This window comes from Callithrix jacchus, chromosome 4 (assembly GCF_049354715.1).
Source record: "Callithrix jacchus isolate 240 chromosome 4, calJac240_pri, whole genome shotgun sequence".
In the NCBI taxonomy this organism is placed as follows: domain Eukaryota; kingdom Metazoa; phylum Chordata; class Mammalia; order Primates; family Cebidae; genus Callithrix; species Callithrix jacchus.
This window is the reverse complement of record NC_133505.1, coordinates 117,939,730-117,960,860: the sequence shown is the minus strand read 5'-3', so window position 1 is coordinate 117,960,860 and position 21,131 is coordinate 117,939,730. Positions and strand designations below refer to the sequence as shown.

The 21,131-nt window shown below is 41.8% G+C and overlaps 1 protein-coding gene across 4 annotated transcripts in view; it reads left to right on the top strand.

Annotated features, from left to right (window-relative positions):
* FYN (FYN proto-oncogene, Src family tyrosine kinase) overlaps positions 1–21,131 on the top strand; it is a 192,260-nt gene that overhangs the window by 144,609 nt on the left and 26,520 nt on the right. For 3 of the 4 annotated variants that reach the window (XM_078369967.1, XM_035296539.3, XM_035296540.3), the window contains 6 exons: positions 2,840–2,943; positions 3,887–4,036; positions 6,586–6,750; positions 10,585–10,764; positions 12,331–12,407; positions 12,509–12,662. In XM_078369967.1, coding sequence (XP_078226093.1) covers positions 2,840–2,943; positions 3,887–4,036; positions 6,586–6,750; positions 10,585–10,764; positions 12,331–12,407; positions 12,509–12,662 — 830 coding nt within the window. Of the gene's footprint in view, positions 1–2,839; positions 2,944–3,886; positions 4,037–6,585; positions 6,751–7,167; positions 7,324–10,584; positions 10,765–12,330; positions 12,408–12,508; positions 12,663–21,131 lie in introns of all 4 variants that reach the window. The other variant, XM_008994918.5, reaches the window with a different exon arrangement.

Here is a 21,131-nt window from a genome sequence, read left to right as displayed (position 1 = left end):
TCACTCTTATTTTGAAAGGAAACTTTCTATCAATATCCTAAATAAAAACCCAGTAAAACTTGTCATAGATTAAAAGTAGCCATAAAAATGTGAAATCCTAGCTAGAGCATATATTAATTGCCAACCCAAGTTTCTAAGCCCACAGTCTGCTCCTTCTGTTGCAGGGCGAGAGGAGAGAGTAGCAAGTAATTGCCAAAGATTAAACTAAGACTTTTCTCCTAAGTGTGATCAGAAATACTAAAAGAGTGCTGAAAAGACACCTTTTATGCCCAGTAAAAGTGACTCACATACAGTGTGTCCTTCCAACTTGGGAAACACTACAGTGATTTGGAACCCCAGTTGGTTTCTTTGATAGTAAATAGTGATGGGCAGTTAATTTGGCCCAACTATTCAACTGGTAGCAGTTTAGGAAGGTGGTTAGTAAGCTGAAGGGATCTAGAAGGGGTAACCTTTCTCCCTTCTCCTGACCCATGGGGATTAATGGGCACTCCCAAGGGGAAGAATTGCCTGTGGCTGTTTGCCAACCCTGACTTCTGAACTGAGGGAAGGGGAGATGGAGCCATGATTTCTCAAATGCAGGAACTTGGCCTCCTCCCCGACACCTTGGGTCTTGCCTCTCTAGAAAGGTTGTTGAGAAAAGTCAGTCACTGAGTCCAGCCTTTCGCTCTGATATTTACTTTTGCCATGGATTTGTTTAAGCAGTGCAAGGGGGATTAGACTCCACACCCTAGCCAAATCCCCAGATGAATTGTTCTCTTCTTTAATTCCCTTGTATTTCCTCTAAGAGGATCTGTTTTGTTTCCCATTCTCAAATACTCAGTGGTTCTTAGCTGTTTTTTTCTCCTAGTGAGTGTGTTTCATCATCAGTGAATCAAGGTATTTGTATGTAATTTGTATTTTAGGGCAGGTTTGCAAACATTTTAGTGTTCTTTCAGAATAAAAAATACCACCAAAAGGTAGCATTACCCTGATTTAACTTGGAATTTGTCAGCTATATATTTAAGTTATATTTATAACGGTCAACTTCTTAAATATTTTATTTTTAAAGAATATTATTTTTTAAAATAATGCCTTTGGTTTTACATATGCAATTAACTGTTATTATCTTAAAATACTATTGTTTTGGTACAATCCATTGTTCTGACAATTCCTTTTTCACCACTGTTTTACATGGCATTCTAATTGGGTTATTGGTACAAATCAAGAAAGCCATTTCTCACAAATAATTGGCATAATAGTCTTTACACCAACTGGTGTTAGATTAAGGATTGTTGCACATTTTGGTGCCTCTAAAAGTAACTGAGGAGCTAACAGGAAGTGTCTGTTTTCTTCAGTGAAACTTCAGTTCACGAAAGAATTTGGCAGTGAACTCATAATACCTATATTCAAGCATAATGAATTGAAATTTCATTTTAGAATCTGGATCCTTTCACAGTAAAATATTCTAAAAATTGTTCCCACACACAGATTTCAATTGAATACTCCAGCATTCTCCCTTGGGTTTGGGTGGCACCTGCTGCTCATTCAGCACCTAATGCTGAGATATTAACTAGTTGCCAGGCTTGGTTTAGGTTTGAGAATGCAGGGGGAGACATAGGGCAAATAACAAAAGCCTTGGGGTGACTTAATTTGATGCCTCCTAAAGTGGCACAGGGTATCATTAGTTTCTTCAGGGATAATATATTGAAATATCTGCAACACCAAGTCATTTTTAAGGACATGCTTATTGGCCAGGCACAGATCTCGAAGATACAGTTAGCCAGTCCCTACTATTGTGCCAAGAGAACATCTCTCAGGGCCAGGCATGGCAGCTCACTCCTGTAATCCCAGCATTTTGGGAGGGCAAAGCAGGAGGGTCACTTGAGCTCATGAGTTTGAGACCAAAGACAGTCTCACTCTGTCCCCAGGCTAGAGTGCAGTGGCCTTATCTCCGCTCACTGCAACTTCCACCACCCTAGTTTAAGCAATTCTCCTGCCTCAGCCTCCCAAGTAGCTGGGATTACAAGCACATGCCACCGCGCCCGGGGGCATCATAGGAAGAGTCTCACTCTGTCCCCAGGCTAGAGTGCAGTGGCCCTATCTTGGCTCACTGCAACCTCCGCCTCCCTGGTTCAAGCAATTCTTATGCCTCAGCCTCCTGAATAGCTGAGATTACAGGCACATGCCACGACACCCAGCTAATTTTTGTATTTTCAGTAGAGACAGGGTTTCACCATGCTGGCCAGCCTGATCTTGAGCTCCTGACCTCAGGTGATCCACCTGCCTCAGCCTCCCAAAGTACTGAGATTATAGGTCTGAGCCACTGCACCTGGCCTAGAGTCTTTTAGATAAGTGTGGAAAGGGTCTCCTGCAGTTGGCATTTCAAATCAAGGTCTTAGATTTCTCTTTTTGTGCATACAGGTGGCAGTTTCAACACAAACCAGTTCCTGTCATGTCTGAGGGGGAGGAAAACAACCCACAATTCAAATCGTTTTTGTTTTTTTGAGACAGAGTCTCTCTGTCACCAGGCTGGAATGCAGTGTTGCAATGTTGGCTCAGTGCAGCCTCTGCCTCCCAGCAATTCTCCTGCCTCAGCCTCCCAAGTAGCTGGAACTACAGGCGTGCACCACCATGCCCAGCTCATCAAATCTGATTTGTTTTTAAGAGTGAAAGAGATGAATTGGGGTTAGAATTTAGGGTAGATTGAAAAGGAACTGAATCAAGCTACAAAAAATACATACAGGGAAAGGCTAAGTACTAAATTGGAGGCAAGGGGAATTCATGGGCAAAAGAGGCCTATGCTATTGCATTTTACAAATGACTATCACAAAGTATTTTCTTTCCTTGATCTCATTTAAAGGTGGTACTTTGGAAAACTTGGCCGAAAAGATGCTGAGCGACAGCTATTGTCCTTTGGAAACCCAAGAGGTACCTTTCTTATCCGCGAGAGTGAAACCACCAAAGGTAAGATAACGAGTTGAAGAAGTTGTCTTGTCATTCAAATCTGTGGATTAGTCAGAGGGGATGAAAGGCTTATCTCTAATGTACAAGGATTTTTATATGGCACATATCCTCCTTGCCTTGTGAGTAGAGTCCTGTTTTCAGTTTTCCCTCCAGGCTCTAGAACGGCAGACAGCACCAAAAGAACTACAGAGGCTCCAAATCAAGATGTTCCCCCGAAACAGACTGGGGCAGCTTCACTGCTCTGGGCACACGAGATCATGGAATTTTCAGAAGTCCTTTAGAATTTTGATTTTCTGAAACTCTTAGTTCCTCAGGTGCCAGTCATATGGGTTGTTTTGCTTTCCTTTTGTTTTTTAAATAACTGAGGACTTCACTTTTCTTCCTTCAACTGTTGTACTTTTTATTATCTAACAACTCATTACAGCCCACAAGAGGAGATAGGTCAAGGAAGAAAAGATTAGTGCCGTCTGGCTTAATCGGCCAGATTATCTGTTCCTGTAAAAAGTGTTGTAAAGCAGAAGCTTGAAGCTCACTTCTAGAGAAACAAGCCTTAGATTTATTTTGCACATGCTGTCCCCACCTCCCAGTGTGCCCCTGAGTAGAGAAGACAAGGAAAGCAAACTCAGTGGTCCTTCTGTCTATCCTGGGGGGAAGGAGTGTCAGAATTGAGTCTACCCGGTATCAGGCAACAAGGGGTACTGAATTGTGTGTTTAAGAAAAATATCCAGGAAGTGTTCAGTCTCCAGGGCAGAATCATTTTACTGCTAATATCTTCTGACATTTGCAGGACATCAAGAAGCATCCTCTTCTTGTTACTAAGTGGAAATGCTGTATGTGTGTTTGTGCACCCTTGATCATTATTAGTCAGTCAAGAAAATGAAGCCTAAAAAACTAGCCAGTACTCCAAATGATTGAAGCTGCTAATGCTTTGCATATTTACCAGGTGCCTATTCACTTTCCATCCGTGATTGGGACGATATGAAAGGAGACCACGTCAAACATTATAAAATTCGCAAACTTGACAATGGTGGGTACTACATTACCACCCGGGCCCAGTTTGAAACACTTCAGCAGCTTGTACAACATTACTCAGGTAACCTTAATTCTAACTACCTACTAACCATTTGGATGCTGGTGGGAGTAGATAGGCCCAGAGCAGGAAAGTGGAAAGTGGTAAAACTAATATATACAAAATCACTCATAGAATATGTTTTCTTTGCCAGCCCCTCCAGGGGGGCTTGGCTGAATAGGTTCTGGTGATGTTGTTCTGTAGTTATTATAAGTTTCACACGTTTGTCCAAAGATTCTATAATATTTTTGTTTCCCAGGTAGAAAGAAATAGGTTACATTTTAAAAGTTGTTTGTTTTTTCATCTTCATCCTAAAATACTTGCAAGTTGTCTTTTCCTATTCCCCTGCATTGCATAAGAGGAAGCAGTCTCTGGGAGGCACTTACATAGGGACTCTACAAGGAATCTTGTGTTTCCACCATCACTTTACACTCAGCACTGTTGCAGGAATGTCTGCACATACATTTCGTTCTCATGCGATCCATTTATCATGTTTCCTAACTAGACTTAGACTTACGTGACCCACAGCTCTTAGATCTATTACACCTATTGTGTTAAACCTTTAAAACATACATCAGTCTCTGTCCTAACACCCAGATATCACCATTATTTTGTTGTTCCTGAAAACATATAATTATTAGGTGTGCAGGTTACACATTTTATCAAAGAATGTGGTTTCATGTGCAATTGTTAAAATGATTTCCTAGATTAGCAAGTATTATATCCCACTATATCTTATATGTTTACATGTGCCTATAAATATAGGTGCACATGTACAGATACATGTCTATATCCTATTAAGCCTAGAAGTTTTTTGTGTGACCCATGTCTCCATTTTCTATTGTTCTCCAGTACAATAGCAAGGCTCAAAAATAGTATATTTGCCTCTAGTATTGCTCTGTGCACAATCATTGAAATATGTATGTATAATTTTTAGCATGAAAAAGCAATCTTTTGAAAATGACATTGAAATATGTATGTATAATTTTTAGCAATAAAAAGCAATCTTTTGAAAACAACTATTGATCCCTGGCACTAATGAACAATAGAAAATATTAACAGCACTTGCAGTGCTAGTGCATTACGGCGTTGGTTCACTTGGTTTATGTGGAGTCTAATGAAACATTTGGGAGAAATGGAACAAAATATCTCCCTGAGCTTAAGTAATATACTCAAAATGCCTGCATGTAGTAAGGATTTTTCAAATGCTGAAATATATTTCATTACAGCCAAGCATCAGCAGGGTCCCCAGGGTTTGGATCATTTGAAAATATTGTGTTGGAAAGGGCACCTTAATAACATTGTAAAGCTGGAAGGAGAGAGGGGATATGAACAATAGACACTTTTTTAATCTCGGGGAGAAAAAATCCATCACACGTTAGACTTGTTTTTATATTGGTTTTCCCTCTTCCCTCTTTCTCTCTCACACAATAAAATGTCTTTGAAATATTGACACATAAATAATTTCCCACCTAAACATCCCAGAGCCTGATTCCATCAAAAAGAAAGGAGTAAAAAGCAAGTTACAGCCCAGCAGCACATCTGCCTTCCCTGGTCCTGGGGCTTCCCGCAGGGGCGGCGGGGGCTGTCCACCTCACAAGGCGCTGTCAGCTTTTGTCACTCCCTGATTTCTTATTCTTTGTTACCTTTTTTTGCCTGACTGATTATTACTTGGCATTTAAGTTCCCCTTAGCCTTGCCAGATTCTAAAAGATTATATTCTTTTTAAAAAAGAAGGGAAAGAAGGAAAGAAGACAAAGAGAGAAAAAAAAAATCTCCGAGTGATAACTACTTTTTCCCTTCTTCTTTTTATACAAAGAACACGTTCTTTCACATCCTTGAATTTCTGTGAATTTTGGTTTCCATTCTTTCTCCTTTCAAACCAGACACCTAAATTATACATCGAAGACTGTTAAAAGGATTTTTTTTTCCATAGAAAATATCAAAGAAGCAGCCCAGGAGTATCTGACTTGGTGGAATGGAATCAGTTAGAAAGCCAAAGAAATCACTAAAAAAGTGACTTCTTTTTTTCCCACCAGTTATAATCTTCAGCCTTACTAGTTTATAACAGTTTAATGTTCTATAGAAGAATCCTCTACTAAAGTGTTAATTTTAAATATAGTCATACAGAGAGATCCTCAATCCCCCAGGTAATCTAGATATTAAAGGTGGGGGAGAACAGTCATGTTGACATTCTTTAATCCAAATGCACTTTTTGAAATTAGCAAGGATATTTTCAGCATTCCCAAAAACGTGTTATTAGCACATTGAGCTGAAAACGTTTTTCTTACTCAGTGAGTACAGAAACCAAAGCAGTCTGTGTGTATATCTATGTATAGACTATCATACCTGGGCTTATGGAGGAGTCTAAATTTAAAACGTCCTCTATTCTACCTCCAATGAACATGTTTCCATGTGTGGTGTCTGATCTTCCACGATGTGTGTGGTCGTCTTCTGGTGTAGCACTGTTTGAGGAGCGCTGTGCGCCGCTAGTGTGGGTTTGCACTTATGAGTGTTGTCGTTACATGTGTTCTGCTCTTCTCTCCCTCTCCTTCCCCTGCCCTGCTCCATCAGAAAGAGCTGCAGGTCTCTGCTGCCGCCTAGTAGTTCCCTGTCACAAAGGGATGCCAAGGCTTACCGATCTGTCTGTCAAAACCAAAGATGTCTGGGAAATCCCTCGAGAATCCCTGCAGTTGATCAAGAGACTGGGAAATGGGCAGTTTGGGGAAGTATGGATGGGTATGCTAAGACTCAATTACTCTATTATTGACTTCCTCGTTTGGGAAATCCCAAACACCAAAGATAGAAGGTGAAAATAAAGACTGCATGACCTAGAAGAAAGACTGAATTAGTAATAGTAGGGAAGAATGATATCAATTTTGGTTTTAATATTCTGGAATTTCTGGAAAAAAAGATAGTAAATGGGCAAAATTGGCAAATGGCTCAAGTTGTACTGTTACATGAGCCTCAATTCATAAACCAGCAAATGGTACAGGGAATGTTCCAGCTCCCATAAAAGATCTTGCCCTTCATTTCCAAAAGCAAATATTTGTTGAGTGTCGCCCTAACGGGCAAGTCACCTTCCATCTTTCCTAGTGCATGCATAATTATGGATTATAAGGACAGTGTTTTCTTTATTAATTCCCTTTCCTGTAGAGAAAGCTGATGGTTTGTGTTTTAACTTAACTGTGATTGCATCGAGTTGTACCCCACAAACTTCTGGATTGGCTAAAGATGCTTGGGAAGTTGCACGTCGTTCGTTGTTTCTGGAGAAGAAGCTGGGTCAGGGGTGTTTCGCTGAAGTGTGGCTTGGTAAGGCAGAGGGCACATTTTGTTTTGGCTGCGTCTCAAAGCCGATTAAAAGGATGGTTTTGAACAAAAATGCACACACAGCCGTTGGGACAAAGACACTTAACCTGGATAACTAGACAGGCACAGGCCATCCAGATTTTCAGAATATGCTGATGCCTTGCTGTGCTCATCTGTCCTACTTCATGTGGTTAATTAAGGCACCCGCAGAACAGGAAACCAGAACACTGTGAATCTGGTGTTTCCTCTTCCTAAGAAATGGGAAGGTAAGATACTGTATATGGGCAGCCATAAGAAAGACCGTGGGCATTTTGCTCGATGGGCCTGGGTTTGAATCCTTACTAGCTAAGCAACCATGAACAATGGGCATATTTTACTCCTTTAAGCGTCAGTTTTTTTCATCTGTAAAATTAGAATGATACTTTTTGTTTTTTTGAGACAGAGTCTCGCTCTGTCACCAGGCTGGAGTGCAGTGGTGCGATTTTGGCTCACTGCAACTTCTGCCTCCCAGGTTCAAGCAATTCTCTTGCCTCAGCCTCCCAAGTAACTGGGACTATAGGCATGCACCACCACATCCAGCTAATTTTTGTATTTTTAGTAGAGACAGGGTTTCATCATGTTGGCCAGGATAATCTCAATCTCCTGACCTCATGATCCGCTCACCTTGGCCTCCCAAAGTGCTGAGATTACAAGTGTGAGCCGCCACACCTGGCCAGAATGATACTTATTTTATAGGATTATTTTTAGGATTACATGGGTTAATATGTTTAAAGTCCCTTGCAGATAGTAGATATTCAGTAGACATACATACTTCTCTTCATTTGATTGTCATTGATAAGGCTGGCCACACTATGCCTTTGTAATTTCTTTTATAGCCCTTTTGGGTCAGTTTCAGCTTTGCCACATGAGACAATTCATGGACTTAGGCCCCACTCAAAAACATGTTTCAGTAAAACAATATTAATACTTATGGAATCCTCCATCTTCCTTCCTCAGAGCTGATTAAAAGCAATATAGATCAGTGTCCTTTGCTTTGTGTGGGTATAGATCTTTAGGTGAGGTCTGCATTAAAACAGTTCAAAGTGATAAGTACTACAAAGATATATGTAGGTAGGTAGATGGATAAATAGGTAATAGACAGACACATACATATTTATGAGTTAGCTAGTTTAATAAGAAATCCACATTATTGTGTCCATCTCTCTCTGGTCTTTATCTCAAGTATTGTAAAATATATGACCTCCTCCTTCCTCATTCACCCTCTAATAATAGAGGATTTTAGTCGAATTACTCACACAATCACAGAGGATTTGACCCTATAAGAAAATTTATTTTCAAATTTTACAAATAATCCACTTTAAATCATTACATATACTGTTCACATTTTGTTTCCCAAGTAACACAAGACAACATGCCCGTCAGAATTGAGCTGGATATCTATGTAATTTACCAGGTCTGTATTACAGAGGAAGATCTCACTGTATTTGAAATTTTATGCTCTTTTTTTTTTTTTTTTTCTTTTGAGACAGAGTCTCGCTCTGTACCACTGCTCTGGAGTGCAGTGGTACAATAATCTTGGCTCACTGCAACCTCTGCCTCCTGGGTTCTAGCAGTTTTCTACCTCAGCCTCCTGAATAGCTGGGATTACAGGCACTCGCCACCACACCCAGCTAATTTTTGTATTTTTAGTAGAGACGAGGTTTCACCATCTTGGCCAGGCTGGTCTTGAACTCCTGACCTCGTGATCCACTCGCCTCAGCCTCCCAGGTGCTGACTCTTAAAGAGCAAAGATCACTTATAAATTGTCAAATTTCCCATGTATGCTTAGTGGGCAGATATTTTATGAAGTTTAAATGAACTTTTCTTTAAGCCACTTGGTTTTCCATAATTTATATTTTTGTAGGTTACATGTTGTAATTATATGAACCATGTCTTTAACAGGATAATAAGAACTCCTCCAATTTACAGAATTCTTTTTTTTTTTTTTTTTTTAGACAGAGTTTCACTCTTGTTACCCAGGCTGGAGTGCAGTGGCGCAATCTCAGCTCACTGCAACCTCCGCCTCCTGGGTTCAGGCAATTCTCCTGCTTCAGCCTCCCGAGTAGCTGGGGTTACAGGCATGCGCCACCACACCCAGCTAATTTTTTTGTATTTTTAGTAGAGACGGGGTTTCACCATGTTGACCAGGATGGTCTCAATCTCTTGACCTCGTGATCCCCCCACTTCAGCCTCCCAAAAGTCAGTTACATTAAGTATAAAAATCTTAATTTAAACCAGTCTTCTTTTTCAAATAGAAAATAATCTAAATTAGCAGATTTTTCCCCTTTATAAAGTTATTCTTCAGCTTCATAGGTCTAATAATGGGATATACATAGAACCTAGGTTTGGTTTTTATTTTTGTTTTTTTTAATGCTGGGACTGAAAGAGACCCTGAAAAGATAATCCAATTCTATTTTCTATTCCTATATTTTACAGATGAGGTAACTGATGACAATCATAAACCAGGCCTTGCCTTCAGATTTGCTAGATTGTTTTTTTAACATGCAAAGCATAAATATTTCTATTCTGTCTTAGCTGCTTTTAATTTCCCCTGTCTACCTACCTGACAGAAACCATTGTTCTTGTGGCTGGCCATAGTAAAGCTGAGGAATTTGCCTTACCTGGTTGAAGTATTGGCAAGTGGACTGTGAGCTCCTTGCCAGTGCTTGTCAGCATGCTTGGCACACCTGTGCAAGGACTCAGTCACGTAACTCGTCCATTGTAAATGTTAAAAGTCTAGAGGTGATTTTCAGACATCCTCATGTGTTGCCCTATTTTTAAATGGCACACCCCATAAACTTAAATAATCTAATTTCTTCCTTGCTCACTGTACTCCCTAAGGGAGTATCCCTAAGCTATTAGATAGCCAGGCCTGTTCCAATCCCTGGACTTTCATCACTGTGAACACCAGTCCAGAGCTTTTGGTATAAATGTGTAATCATATGACCGAGCCAAAAAGAAACTGGTATATATCAAAATTTTTAAAAAATTAATGAATTATACATCTTAATATAGCCATCTTAGCCATAGCCACAAATAAACACATTTTTTTCTGTTAAAATACTTGACAGAGTCCTTGCAATTGAACGTCTTTGTTCAACAAAAACTATAGTAAGTGTTTTAAACTTAAAATCTAACTTTATGCAAATAGCTGTTGGTCAAAAACTTTTCTTTCCATCAAAAGAGGATCTTTGGTTTGACTTCATTATTATGGGATGTTTGTAGGTACCTGGAATGGAAACACAAAAGTAGCCATAAAGACTCTTAAACCAGGCACAATGTCCCCTGAATCATTCCTCGAGGAAGCACAGATCATGAAGAAGCTGAAGCATGACAAGCTGGTCCAGCTCTATGCAGTGGTGTCCGAGGAACCAATCTATATCGTCACCGAGTATATGAATAAAGGTTGGGCAACACCTCTCCCGTCTCTAGCTCACAGTGCCTTAACGGGTTGTTTGCGGGGAGAAATAGAGGCTTCCTGCTTGCTTTTTTTCCAGTTTCTGCCTGGGTCAAGTATTCCCATCAGGAAGCACCAGTTATGTGTTCATGAATGAAAACATTTTTAAAACAGGCTAACCTTGAGTTTGCCTCACCCCAAATCCTTGAAAAATGCTGAGTACCTTTTGCATGTTATGTGTATCAAAAATTCAAGCTCCTCTCCCTAATTAAAACATTCATTTTTAATATTGGGGTGGTACAGAGGGTTATAATAGTTTGCTGTTATTTTGAACACAGTAGCTTTTGTTACATTTCCTTTTTGCAAGACTAAACAGTTAATATCAGACACTGGTCTCTAAGCTAAGTTTAGTCTCCATCATTTCAACATCTTATTTTTTTCCAACTCTCTCCTTAAACATCAGATGATGAAATTACACACTTTCAGAGACCACATTTATTCTCACATTCTCTCCCCCACAACCCCTCTGTCTTTCTAATCAAACCAACATTGTTGGGGATAAGGCCAAAGATCATTTTGTTTTGGAAAAGTAGATGAAACAAACAAGAAACAGCCTTAAAAGGCAATACATTGTACATCAGAGGATACCAGTGTAATTTTTCTTTTCCATGTACTTTCTTTTAAAATATAATTGGAATTTTTTTTCTGGCAAACTATTTGTCCTTTGTATCCAGGGTTATTTTGTAAATAACTTTGTGATTAAAGCATAAAGTATCACTGATGACCATCATAAGCCTCTGGCTTCTGCAAATGATTATCCCTGCCTTGGTGTTAGTTCTCAGCCTCCTTAGGCTGTATTATAATAGTGGCTCTGAAGCTTCCAATGTTTTCTTTCAGATGTCTGATTTAAGGCTTGGCTGGCTATGATCTAATTAAGGGGAACTATCTGCCCCACCCATATTCTTCAGATTGTCTCTTCTTGATTCAAAATCTGTAAATAAGCTAAGCCAGTGAATCTCAAACTTTACCTTGTGTTATTAGAGTCATCTGTAGGGCTTCTTAAAACACAAGGTTCTGGACCCAACCTTCATAGTTTCTGATTTACTCAATCTGGGATAGGACCTGAGAATTTGCATGTCTTAAAGTTCCCTGGTGCTGTTACAGCTGCTGGTCCCAAGACCTCAATTTTGGACCACTCAGCTGGCCTATATTTTCCCCACATCAATTCTCTGTGCAGGGCTGGTTGAGGAATGGAATTGAAGAGGTGCAGTTCTTAACAGGTTCCTCTTTATGACCTAAAGGGATATTGATTCCCATTTCTTCTAGTTTTATCAAATATATGTTGTTATCCCTAGAAATGAAATGAATGCTGTTTGTTTTTAAAAGGTAAAACTGTGGCTTCTCCATGCATATACTTTTCTCTACTCTGCTCTTTTATATAAACCTTATTTTTCCATGGATGGCATTATTCCATTTGATGACCTTATTACTTTTAATTAAGAAAACCAAATACAGTCCTCTGTTGAGAATTATCTTTCAAAGTAGATTGAAATGATTTTATGTTTTGTTCATAGGAAGTCTACTCGATTTCTTAAAAGATGGAGAAGGAAGAGCTCTGAAATTACCAAATCTTGTGGACATGGCAGCACAGGTAGGCCCTGCGGGGTACCTTGATGTGCTGTAGATTTAATGACATGTAAATACATTGGGTCACGGTGTAACTAACATGTCCCGTTCCCTGGGTTTCCACAGGTGGCTGCAGGAATGGCTTACATCGAGCGCATGAATTATATCCATAGAGATCTGCGATCAGCAAACATTCTGGTGGGGAATGGACTAATATGCAAGATTGCTGACTTTGGATTGGCCCGATTGATCGAAGACAATGAGTACACAGCAAGACAAGGTGGGCACTTGAATGACAATGGCTCGTGATCACAGCCTTGAGAACAGCCGCTTACTGCACCGCCCCTCCTTTCTCCTTACCTTCCCTTCCTTCAGAAAATATTTGAAATGTCATTCTTCAACCAGGTTTGACCTCCTTGATCTGTCAGGAATTTGACAGCTCTGCAGGTGGGAGACTGTTGTGGGCCCAGTGGAGGGATGAGATGTTGCTTTTTGGTGGGTGCGTGGGTGAGTGGGTGTTTGCCGCTCTGGTCCTCATGGCTCATGCTGGTCTCCTCACGGCATCCAGGCTTAGGATACTCTGCTTTTGGAGAAAGAAGGCTGGGGAAAGCCAGGGAATCTAGCAAGTTTTAGTTTGTCACTCAATCAGTCTATGGCCCAGCAGAAAGCAGAAGGCACGTTCAAATTAGAGAAATTAATAGATGAGTTATGTACAAAGGTACATCAGGGTTTTAGAAAGCCAACAGGGCATGGTACAGTATCTCGGAGCTTGTAACAGCAACAGAACCAAGACCTCAAAGGCAAAAGGGCAGGGGAGTGGGCACGAGAAGACAGAAAAAGCCACTGTGCAGAGAGGGCGTCCTCAGTAGAAAGAGATGGTGAGGATGGATCTGAGGATTCACACCCAACCCCACTCTTTTGCCCACTTCCAGGTCTTCTGCCAGACCCAACTAGAAGTAGATGTCCCAGGAACTCAGCGATGAGACCTTATGGGTCCAGAGCAGGGAGAGGGAGAATGGAGAGAGGACTTAGAGAGACTATAGATGGTAACAGCATAGTTACTCGAAAATCTCCACCTCCTTTCATCCTCTCCCTCCATCCCACCCTCTGCAAAATATTTATAGAAATTAGCCTTTAAGTAAAATATATCCCAACTCCACAGCCATTCCAATGTGGCAGCTTTTCAGGTGCTATTAGAGCATTAGATACTAGGAAGGAGTTTTTAGGAGTATTTTCTCTTTCCAGATATTTAAAAAGTGGTCACCAAGTAAAAGTGTGGGATTAAATATGCAGTTTGCAATCGAATAGAGGCTCCTCTGTGAAATACAGTGTTTATAACTGGGGCAAGGGGGAACTTTTATTGTTGGTATTTTTACCAAAGCCTAGTCATCCCAAGCAAAGTACAGCGGTGACTGGAATGTACTACAGGGTGGTGCCTTCTACTGCATTCCATAATGGCCAGCTCTGAAGTTCATTTCTTTCTCTTTCTCCTTCTCCTTCTCTTTCCCTTGTACTCTTCCTCTTGATTCTTTCATTTCATGCCAGTTATCCTTTCCCTTCATTTGACTCCAAGAATGGAAGCATTTTTAGCAGTCTCAAGTGATGAGGGAAAATGTTAAACTAAGACCCTGGCTGCTACCGATATGTCCAAATGCTGAATTACATGTTGGTCAGACAGCTCAGCTATTTGAATTTCCCCAACACGTGGCAGTTTTTGTCCTGGAGCCAAATGCTCACACAGCAAACAAGCCCGTGCATTACACACACACACACACACACACACACACACACACACACCAGTGCTGGGCCAGATGGCGTGCTGTATCTCTAATCAAAGGCACACTGCAGCTTTGATTGGCACTGGCCATCCAGAGAGGAATGTGCATGTGATTTTGAGGCAAGGTGAGCCGAGAGGACCTGAGTGCCAGTGGATCTGAGACTTGCCCTGAATGAGGGAGTTTATCCTGAGGCAAGTCTGTCAGATCCCAGCTCCTTAGATGAGGAAGGAGAGTGGGCGAAGGTTGTGAGACATGAATATTTGATTTAGGAAAGGGCTAGAAAGAGCCGTGCATGCACCCTTCTCTGTGTGAATTGAGTTTTTCCCCCTTTTCCTGGACTTTGGACTCTACAGGGTTTGTGGTTAACGCTCATGAACCATGCGTAAATGAGGTTGCCGGGCCAGGAGCCAGAGGTGGCTGGCAGGGGTGCTGTTAACAGGGCCTGGATGTTGAGTCCATGCCACATTCACTGGAGTGAGGCTCCTCAGGCTGTGGCCCTGGGTGACTGGCACCCTCACTGGTTCCCCTCCCTCAGGTTGCTGCCCTCAGCCTGGCCCGCAACCGTTCCTCCACCTCAGCCATCCTGATGGCCCTTCTGCTGGCTGCGCAGCTCTGCCATCATGTCCCCGGATGCCGTCAGAGCCCCTTTCAAAAGGCCAGCCTCATAGCCTTTGTACTGCATTTCCTTAATTTTTAAATCAAGGCTCCCATCCTCCCTTCTTCAAACATTTTTCTTCTTTTTACCCTTTCCCAAACATCTTCAAATCCATGTCAAACACTAGAAAGAGAGAAGTAAGAAGGAAGCGAACTGGAGAACTGAACTGGGGGGAACATGATGTGGCGGGGAGGGGCAGATGTCCAAGGAGAATACAAGAAATGCTGTCAGGCAGCAGACAGGGAGGCAGGGGCAGAGTCATTTATAAATACCTTCCAAGTGCCAAGCCTCAGGGGAAATGGGAGGACTGGGCAGGGAAACAACAGGAATAGACTCAGAGGGGTTAAGTAACTTGTACGAAGTCACATAGCCAGTAAAATAGTGGAGCCAGGATTTGAATCCAGATATGGCTGACCCTGTTGCATCTACCATCCTAGGCTATGCTGACTGCTTCTCATCAAATCAGTGATAAAAGGAATAGAAAATAAAGATTTTCCCTTTTATTTAATGGGACTGTTTTTAAGGAGCACCTCCTAGTGTGCATGTGTGAGGGAGTTGGAGAGACCTTTCTTTTCCAGCACTGGGGCAACCCAGCTGTTTATAAAATTCCTCCTAAGGGCCTGTCCTGCCCTGGCCGCTTTATGAGGGAGAGGGAGCCTGGTGTGTGTCTGCTGGTGTACTCTGCAGATGGCATGTGTGCTGCGTGCTGAAGTTTCTGCTGGGAATTAATCAGCTCCTCCAGACAGCTGGTCCACATGCCTAATAATAGTTGCGAGTTGGGTTTTATGTTACCCACAGGCCACAGCCATGCTGCATCTTGATTATGGGAATGCAGGCAGCATTCAGAAACATGCGCCAAACACAGATATTTTAGGACCATGAATGGCAATTGTTTTCACAACAGTTGTGAGTTTCCCATCTCAGGGTGCACTGAAATATCTGTCACTCCTCAGGCAGATGAGGTGGCACTGCATAGGGCACAGGCAGAATTGGAGTGTGGAGCTGGGTTTCACAGTCCTTCCTGTGCAGCTTTCTTCCACCGCCCCCAGCCCACCCAGGACTGAGCAGCAGCCCATGTCAGGGAGGAGGTCAAGGCCAGGCCCTGAGCCTGCAAGGGTGGCCTTCTGCGGACATCAGTCTAGAAGCAACTAGAAATTTGGAGGGATTGCTTATTCTGTATTACCTGGACATCTCACTCAGTTATAGCAGATAGTTCTTTAGTTATAAACACTTTGCTAAATTCTGCCCAATCAGGATCTCTAAATAATGCCAACATCAGTTATTTGAGTGCCTTGTGTGTGAAAGGGACTTTTCTAGGAGCTACTGATATAAAGAAGCCTAAGATGGCATGGGATAGTAAGCAAGCATGATGAGGAACACGTACGTGGGGCATTGTTGAAGTCAGGTGGAACCAGCTTTGAAATCCAGCTCTAACCTGACAATCTTGGGCCTTTGCCAAGTTATTTAACTTTTCCATACTTCAGTTTACTTACCTGCAAAATGGAAAAACATTTTGTCTGCTGTATGCATTTTTCCGAAGATTAAGTGAAACAGTACATGTTAAGTGCTTAACAGGATGCCCAGCACATAGTGATAAATGTTGCTTGTTACTATTAGTGTATCTGGTACAACACTAAGTAGTTGGGGAATAATGAGTGAATGGATTGTAGATATATGGAAAGTCTCAAACGCTATTCAGGAAAGGGAGAGAAGAATCAAAGATAATTCCCAAGTCATCAAATGCAGGTAATCGTGAGAATGGTGTTACCAATAACAGAAATGAATGAGTTGGGAAGATCTTACTTTCAGACAAAGAGGATGCATTTGGGTTTGGATCTGTTGAGCTTGAGGTGATTGTGGTGTCCTCCAAGCCCAGAGAGATGAGTCGGGGTACCCTCACTGGGTCTCTCTGCCACAGCTGGGCCCTCAGCCTTCCAGCCCTCCCCTGAGGTCTGGTCACGGCTACCTCCCTACCCCAGCACTGCACCTTCCTCCCAGAATCATGCCAGAGCTCACCACAGGCACCACAAGCATCTGCATCCATCTTCTTGTCGTCACACTTCCACACCACACCTGTCTCCTGTGACTCCCGACATAGGCAGATTCACAATCCTTGCTTCCAGAAACTCACAGCCCCTCCCACCATCACTTCCTTCAGAGATCACACAAGCAGATGAGAAGCAGTGGGAAAATTCTCTGCAGACTCTAGTTTTTTCTTCATGAACTTTCAGGCTGTTCAGTGCCGACTAATGTTGGTTTAAACCTAAAAAGTTCAGATAGATGTGGCTGTGTGTAAGAATAACTTCCTTTTGTGGATACATTTTTATTCTTTATTGATCTGTAATACACGTGCAGTAAAATGAACAAATTCAAAGTGTGCAGCCTTGTGAATTTTTATTTACATATATGCCCCTGAATCTACCTGAAGATAGATACAGAATACTTCCAGCACCCCAGAAGGCCCCTATTCCCACTCCCAGTCATTAACCACCCCCACAAATAGCCTTTTTTTCCCCTTTTCACCATGGATTGGTAAGTTTTACCTGTAAATGAACATCACAAAAATGAATCCTATAGTATTACTCTTGTGTCTGGCTTCTTTCACATTATGTCTGTGAGATTCTTCCATATTGCTGCATGTAACAGTAGTTCTTTTCATGGCTGAGTAGTATTCCACTGTACAGATCTATCACAGAGCATCCATTCTACCGTTGCTGAACATCGGAGTTATTTCCAAATTGGGACCATTATGAATAAGGCTGCTGTGGTGGTGCACACATGCCCTCATCTCTCTGGGGTGTGTTTTCTGGTGGAAAAGCTAGTCACAGGGCAAACATAGGTTAGTGATTGCAGTTACTGCCTAACAGATTTTGTGGACATATTTTTAAAAGGAAGAATACGCACTCAGTGTTTCATTTACCAGTGTTGTACCTCCCTCTAAGCTACTAGTGAGGCAGCCTAGTGAGACTGAGGAACCAGGAGTTGGACATTAGGGTCCCTGGCTTTGAACCAGCTCTGTCATTTACAAGCTTGGGGTCCTCAGGCCAGTCACTTATGCTCTTTAGGCCTCATTTTTATCATCTGTGAAATGGAGATAATAAAAATAATCACCTCACATCATAAGTGTGAAACTTACATGGGCTATTTATAAAAGTTCTTTGAGAGTTGTGAAATATAAAAATCATCATTATAACCTCAACTTTTTGTATTTGACATACATTTTCTTTGAAAGCAATCTAAAAAGTTTTTTAAGAGAATCACTATTAGTAATCAATAGAGAAAAGAAAATCAATTTTTCAAGAAAAATAATACTATCTCTTTATTTTATAACCTGCGCCAGTCAATGGATCCGGGCAGTCACCACTTTGATATACCTACCTGCCCCAAAGGCCCCTCCACCCAGACAGAGCTGGGAGGCAGGCATCCACTGTCCTTGTCTCCAGCCAACTTGCCTGTTTTCTCATATTTGTATTCTCTGTTGGGAACTGTCCCTGCCTCCATGCTGCCTCTGTTGTTTTTAATCCTGTGAGGTCTGAATATCAGATGGGCCTTCTCAGCATTTTCACCAATGCATGTGCATACACACATCAACACGAGCACACATGAGCACACGCACATGCTGCATGAGCACAGCTGTAGCAGTTCTCCCAGGTGTCTGTGGAGCCAGTCTCACTGCTTCTCTATAGAAGTGATTTACTTTAAAGACTAGCAGCAGGCCCTCGTAGACGTAGAGCACATAGTAGTATTTAATGAGTATTTGTTTACAGCAATGGAAATAACCAAAGTCACCAACTCCTCTACACTCTGAGACATGCTCTCCTGCTGTCTCTGAGCAATGTGCTTAGCTCTCTCTGGGAATGAAATACTGCTGTGGCTGCAGGATCCTCCAGAAAGGGTTGTTGATTGTATTGATATGCCTTGCACACTGCTAGATTGTCTTTGGAGTGATAGGAAGCACAGGAGCTTTGGAGCTAGATAAGCCTGTGTTCAAATCCTGACTGCCATATTCCTAGAGCAAGGTTCCCGGATCCGAGTCTGGTACACTTCAGTCCCTAAGCAGAAAAGCTCCTTCACACAGAGCTGATGGTGGTAGTTGGCAATAGTAGTAATAGTAATTTATTATAATGTTATTGGTCCAACAGATGCTAATAGCTGTGTTTACTTCTGTCTCCCCACCCCTTTCTCGCCTCTCTGAGCCTCAGCTTTCTCATCATAAAATAGGATTGGTGTTGGTTACCTTTAAGATGGTTGAAAGAATTCAAGAAGACAATCATTAGAAGCTATTGGTATTATTCACTTCCTCCAGCTCCTCCCTACACAGCACTTTGGTGTGTTTGTTTGTTTGATTGTTTTTTAATAGCCTGACCTCGTTTCTTCTTCCCACGTGCACCTCAATCCCCTCCCAAAGATGGCAGGGCGTGGATTGGTTAAGAGCATGACCCATAAAATCAGAGTATCTTGGTATAAATCCTAGCATTACTACTAATTCACTGTGAGACCTTGAACAAGTTACTTAACCTCTCTGAGCCTTTATTTCCTCCTCTTAAAATAGGGATAATAATAGTTATCTACATCATAGAATTGTTGTAAGACTTCCCTGGGAATAACCATAAAGCAGTTGGCACAAAGCCAACACTGAGCTGATGGTGGTAGCTGGCAATGGTATTTATAGTAATATTATTTTAATATTATTGGTCCAGTGGGCACTAATAGCTGTGTTTCTCTCTCTCTCTCTCTCTCTCTCTCTCTCTCTCTCTCTCTCACCCACACACACACACACACACACACACTCTCACACTCACTTTGTATTTTCCTGACCGGCTCCCATCAGGCTTCCTTCCACATGGAGGCTCTACCTCTGTCACCCTTTCTTCTGATTTGAATCATCACAAAGGACAAGAACACGGGGTAGCTCTGTGGTTTGGGTTGGTTTTTTTTAAGTTCAAAATTAATGAAACAAATGTCAAGGAAACGTAATCTTTGGGTCTCTGGAATATGTATAAAAATAGGGACATTCAGGTCTTTGTGTAAGACTGCTGTAAGTTTAGGCTTAGGTATTAAATAGAGGAAGAAAAATGTGTCTGTTCAGATGCTCCCAGTATTGAGGGTTTAAATTGAATAGATTATTGTCTGGAGGAAAATTCAAGTATAAATTAGACTACGAAGAATTCCTAATTGTTGCAGTTTTCATGTTAATTATTTCATGTTAAAAAATTGTTACTGCATAAATTAACACATTCTTTCATAGAGAACATATTTTAGAAAGATTTGTTACTTTAATAACTCTTTGTGTATTAGAAATCCCAGATGCCCGTACTAATTAAATATAGTCAGATTTTAGATTCAAAAAGCACAGTAGCCATTTAACACAAACAAGCAGGCAGCTAGGTTGACAAACACAGTCAGGAAGACGTGGATCCCTGTTTCTTTCAAATTTTGAATTTCGCAATCCAAACTGTGAATTCAATTCCTGTCCTTCCTTTGTATTACAACGACTGGGGATTATTAGACTCAGAGCGCCAGCTTTGCAGCTCAAGGGCTCCTGCAGAATTATTAATCAGCCGCTTCTGAGGCCTCTGTAATCCGGTGGCAGATCAAGGCTGATCTCGCCATGAGATGCCCTCCCTCTGCCCTCGTCAGCACATGAATTTCTTGTTCTCTGTCAACGACAGCGTTGCCATTCCTGCACAGTGTGCTGTGACCTGAACAGCAAATATCAGGAGAGGGAAGGCGAAAGAAAAAAACAACCTTTTTAATTATTGAATTTAATCTAATTCTTCCCGTGCTAGAGAAGGAGCCCATCCTTTGAGGAAAAGCAAACCCTTTAAAATGCAAGCCATTGTCTTAAGCACTGACCAGTGTGTTCCCAACTCAGTGGTGCTGCCACAACCCCCGGCTCCCTAGCCCACATTGAGAGTTTATCATCCTGAGGGCTGTCTAGGGAGAGACCCCAGGGGACCTGCCCGACAGAATGCCCTGCCCTCTGAGGTCAAACACGGCTTTCCCGCTGAGCTTAGTCTCATGCCTGAACCATGCTGCTTGTAATCAAGCTTCCCGGATCCGAGTTTGGTACACTTCAGTCACTAAGCAGAAAAGCTCCTTCATTTGTATTCTGTAGCTTCAAGCTCTGAGCTTCCACCTCGTTTCTGGGAGAGACTGCTTTGTTTATCTGCTGAGCCACCGTGGAGCTTCAGGGCCCAGATTAATAGTTAGGGGAAGCAGGTCAAATTGGCAGGGAAATGGAGATGAATTGTAGAGCACATCCATTTTCCTCCAGGACAGGGTGTGTTGAAATCCAGAGATTAAAATTAAAAGA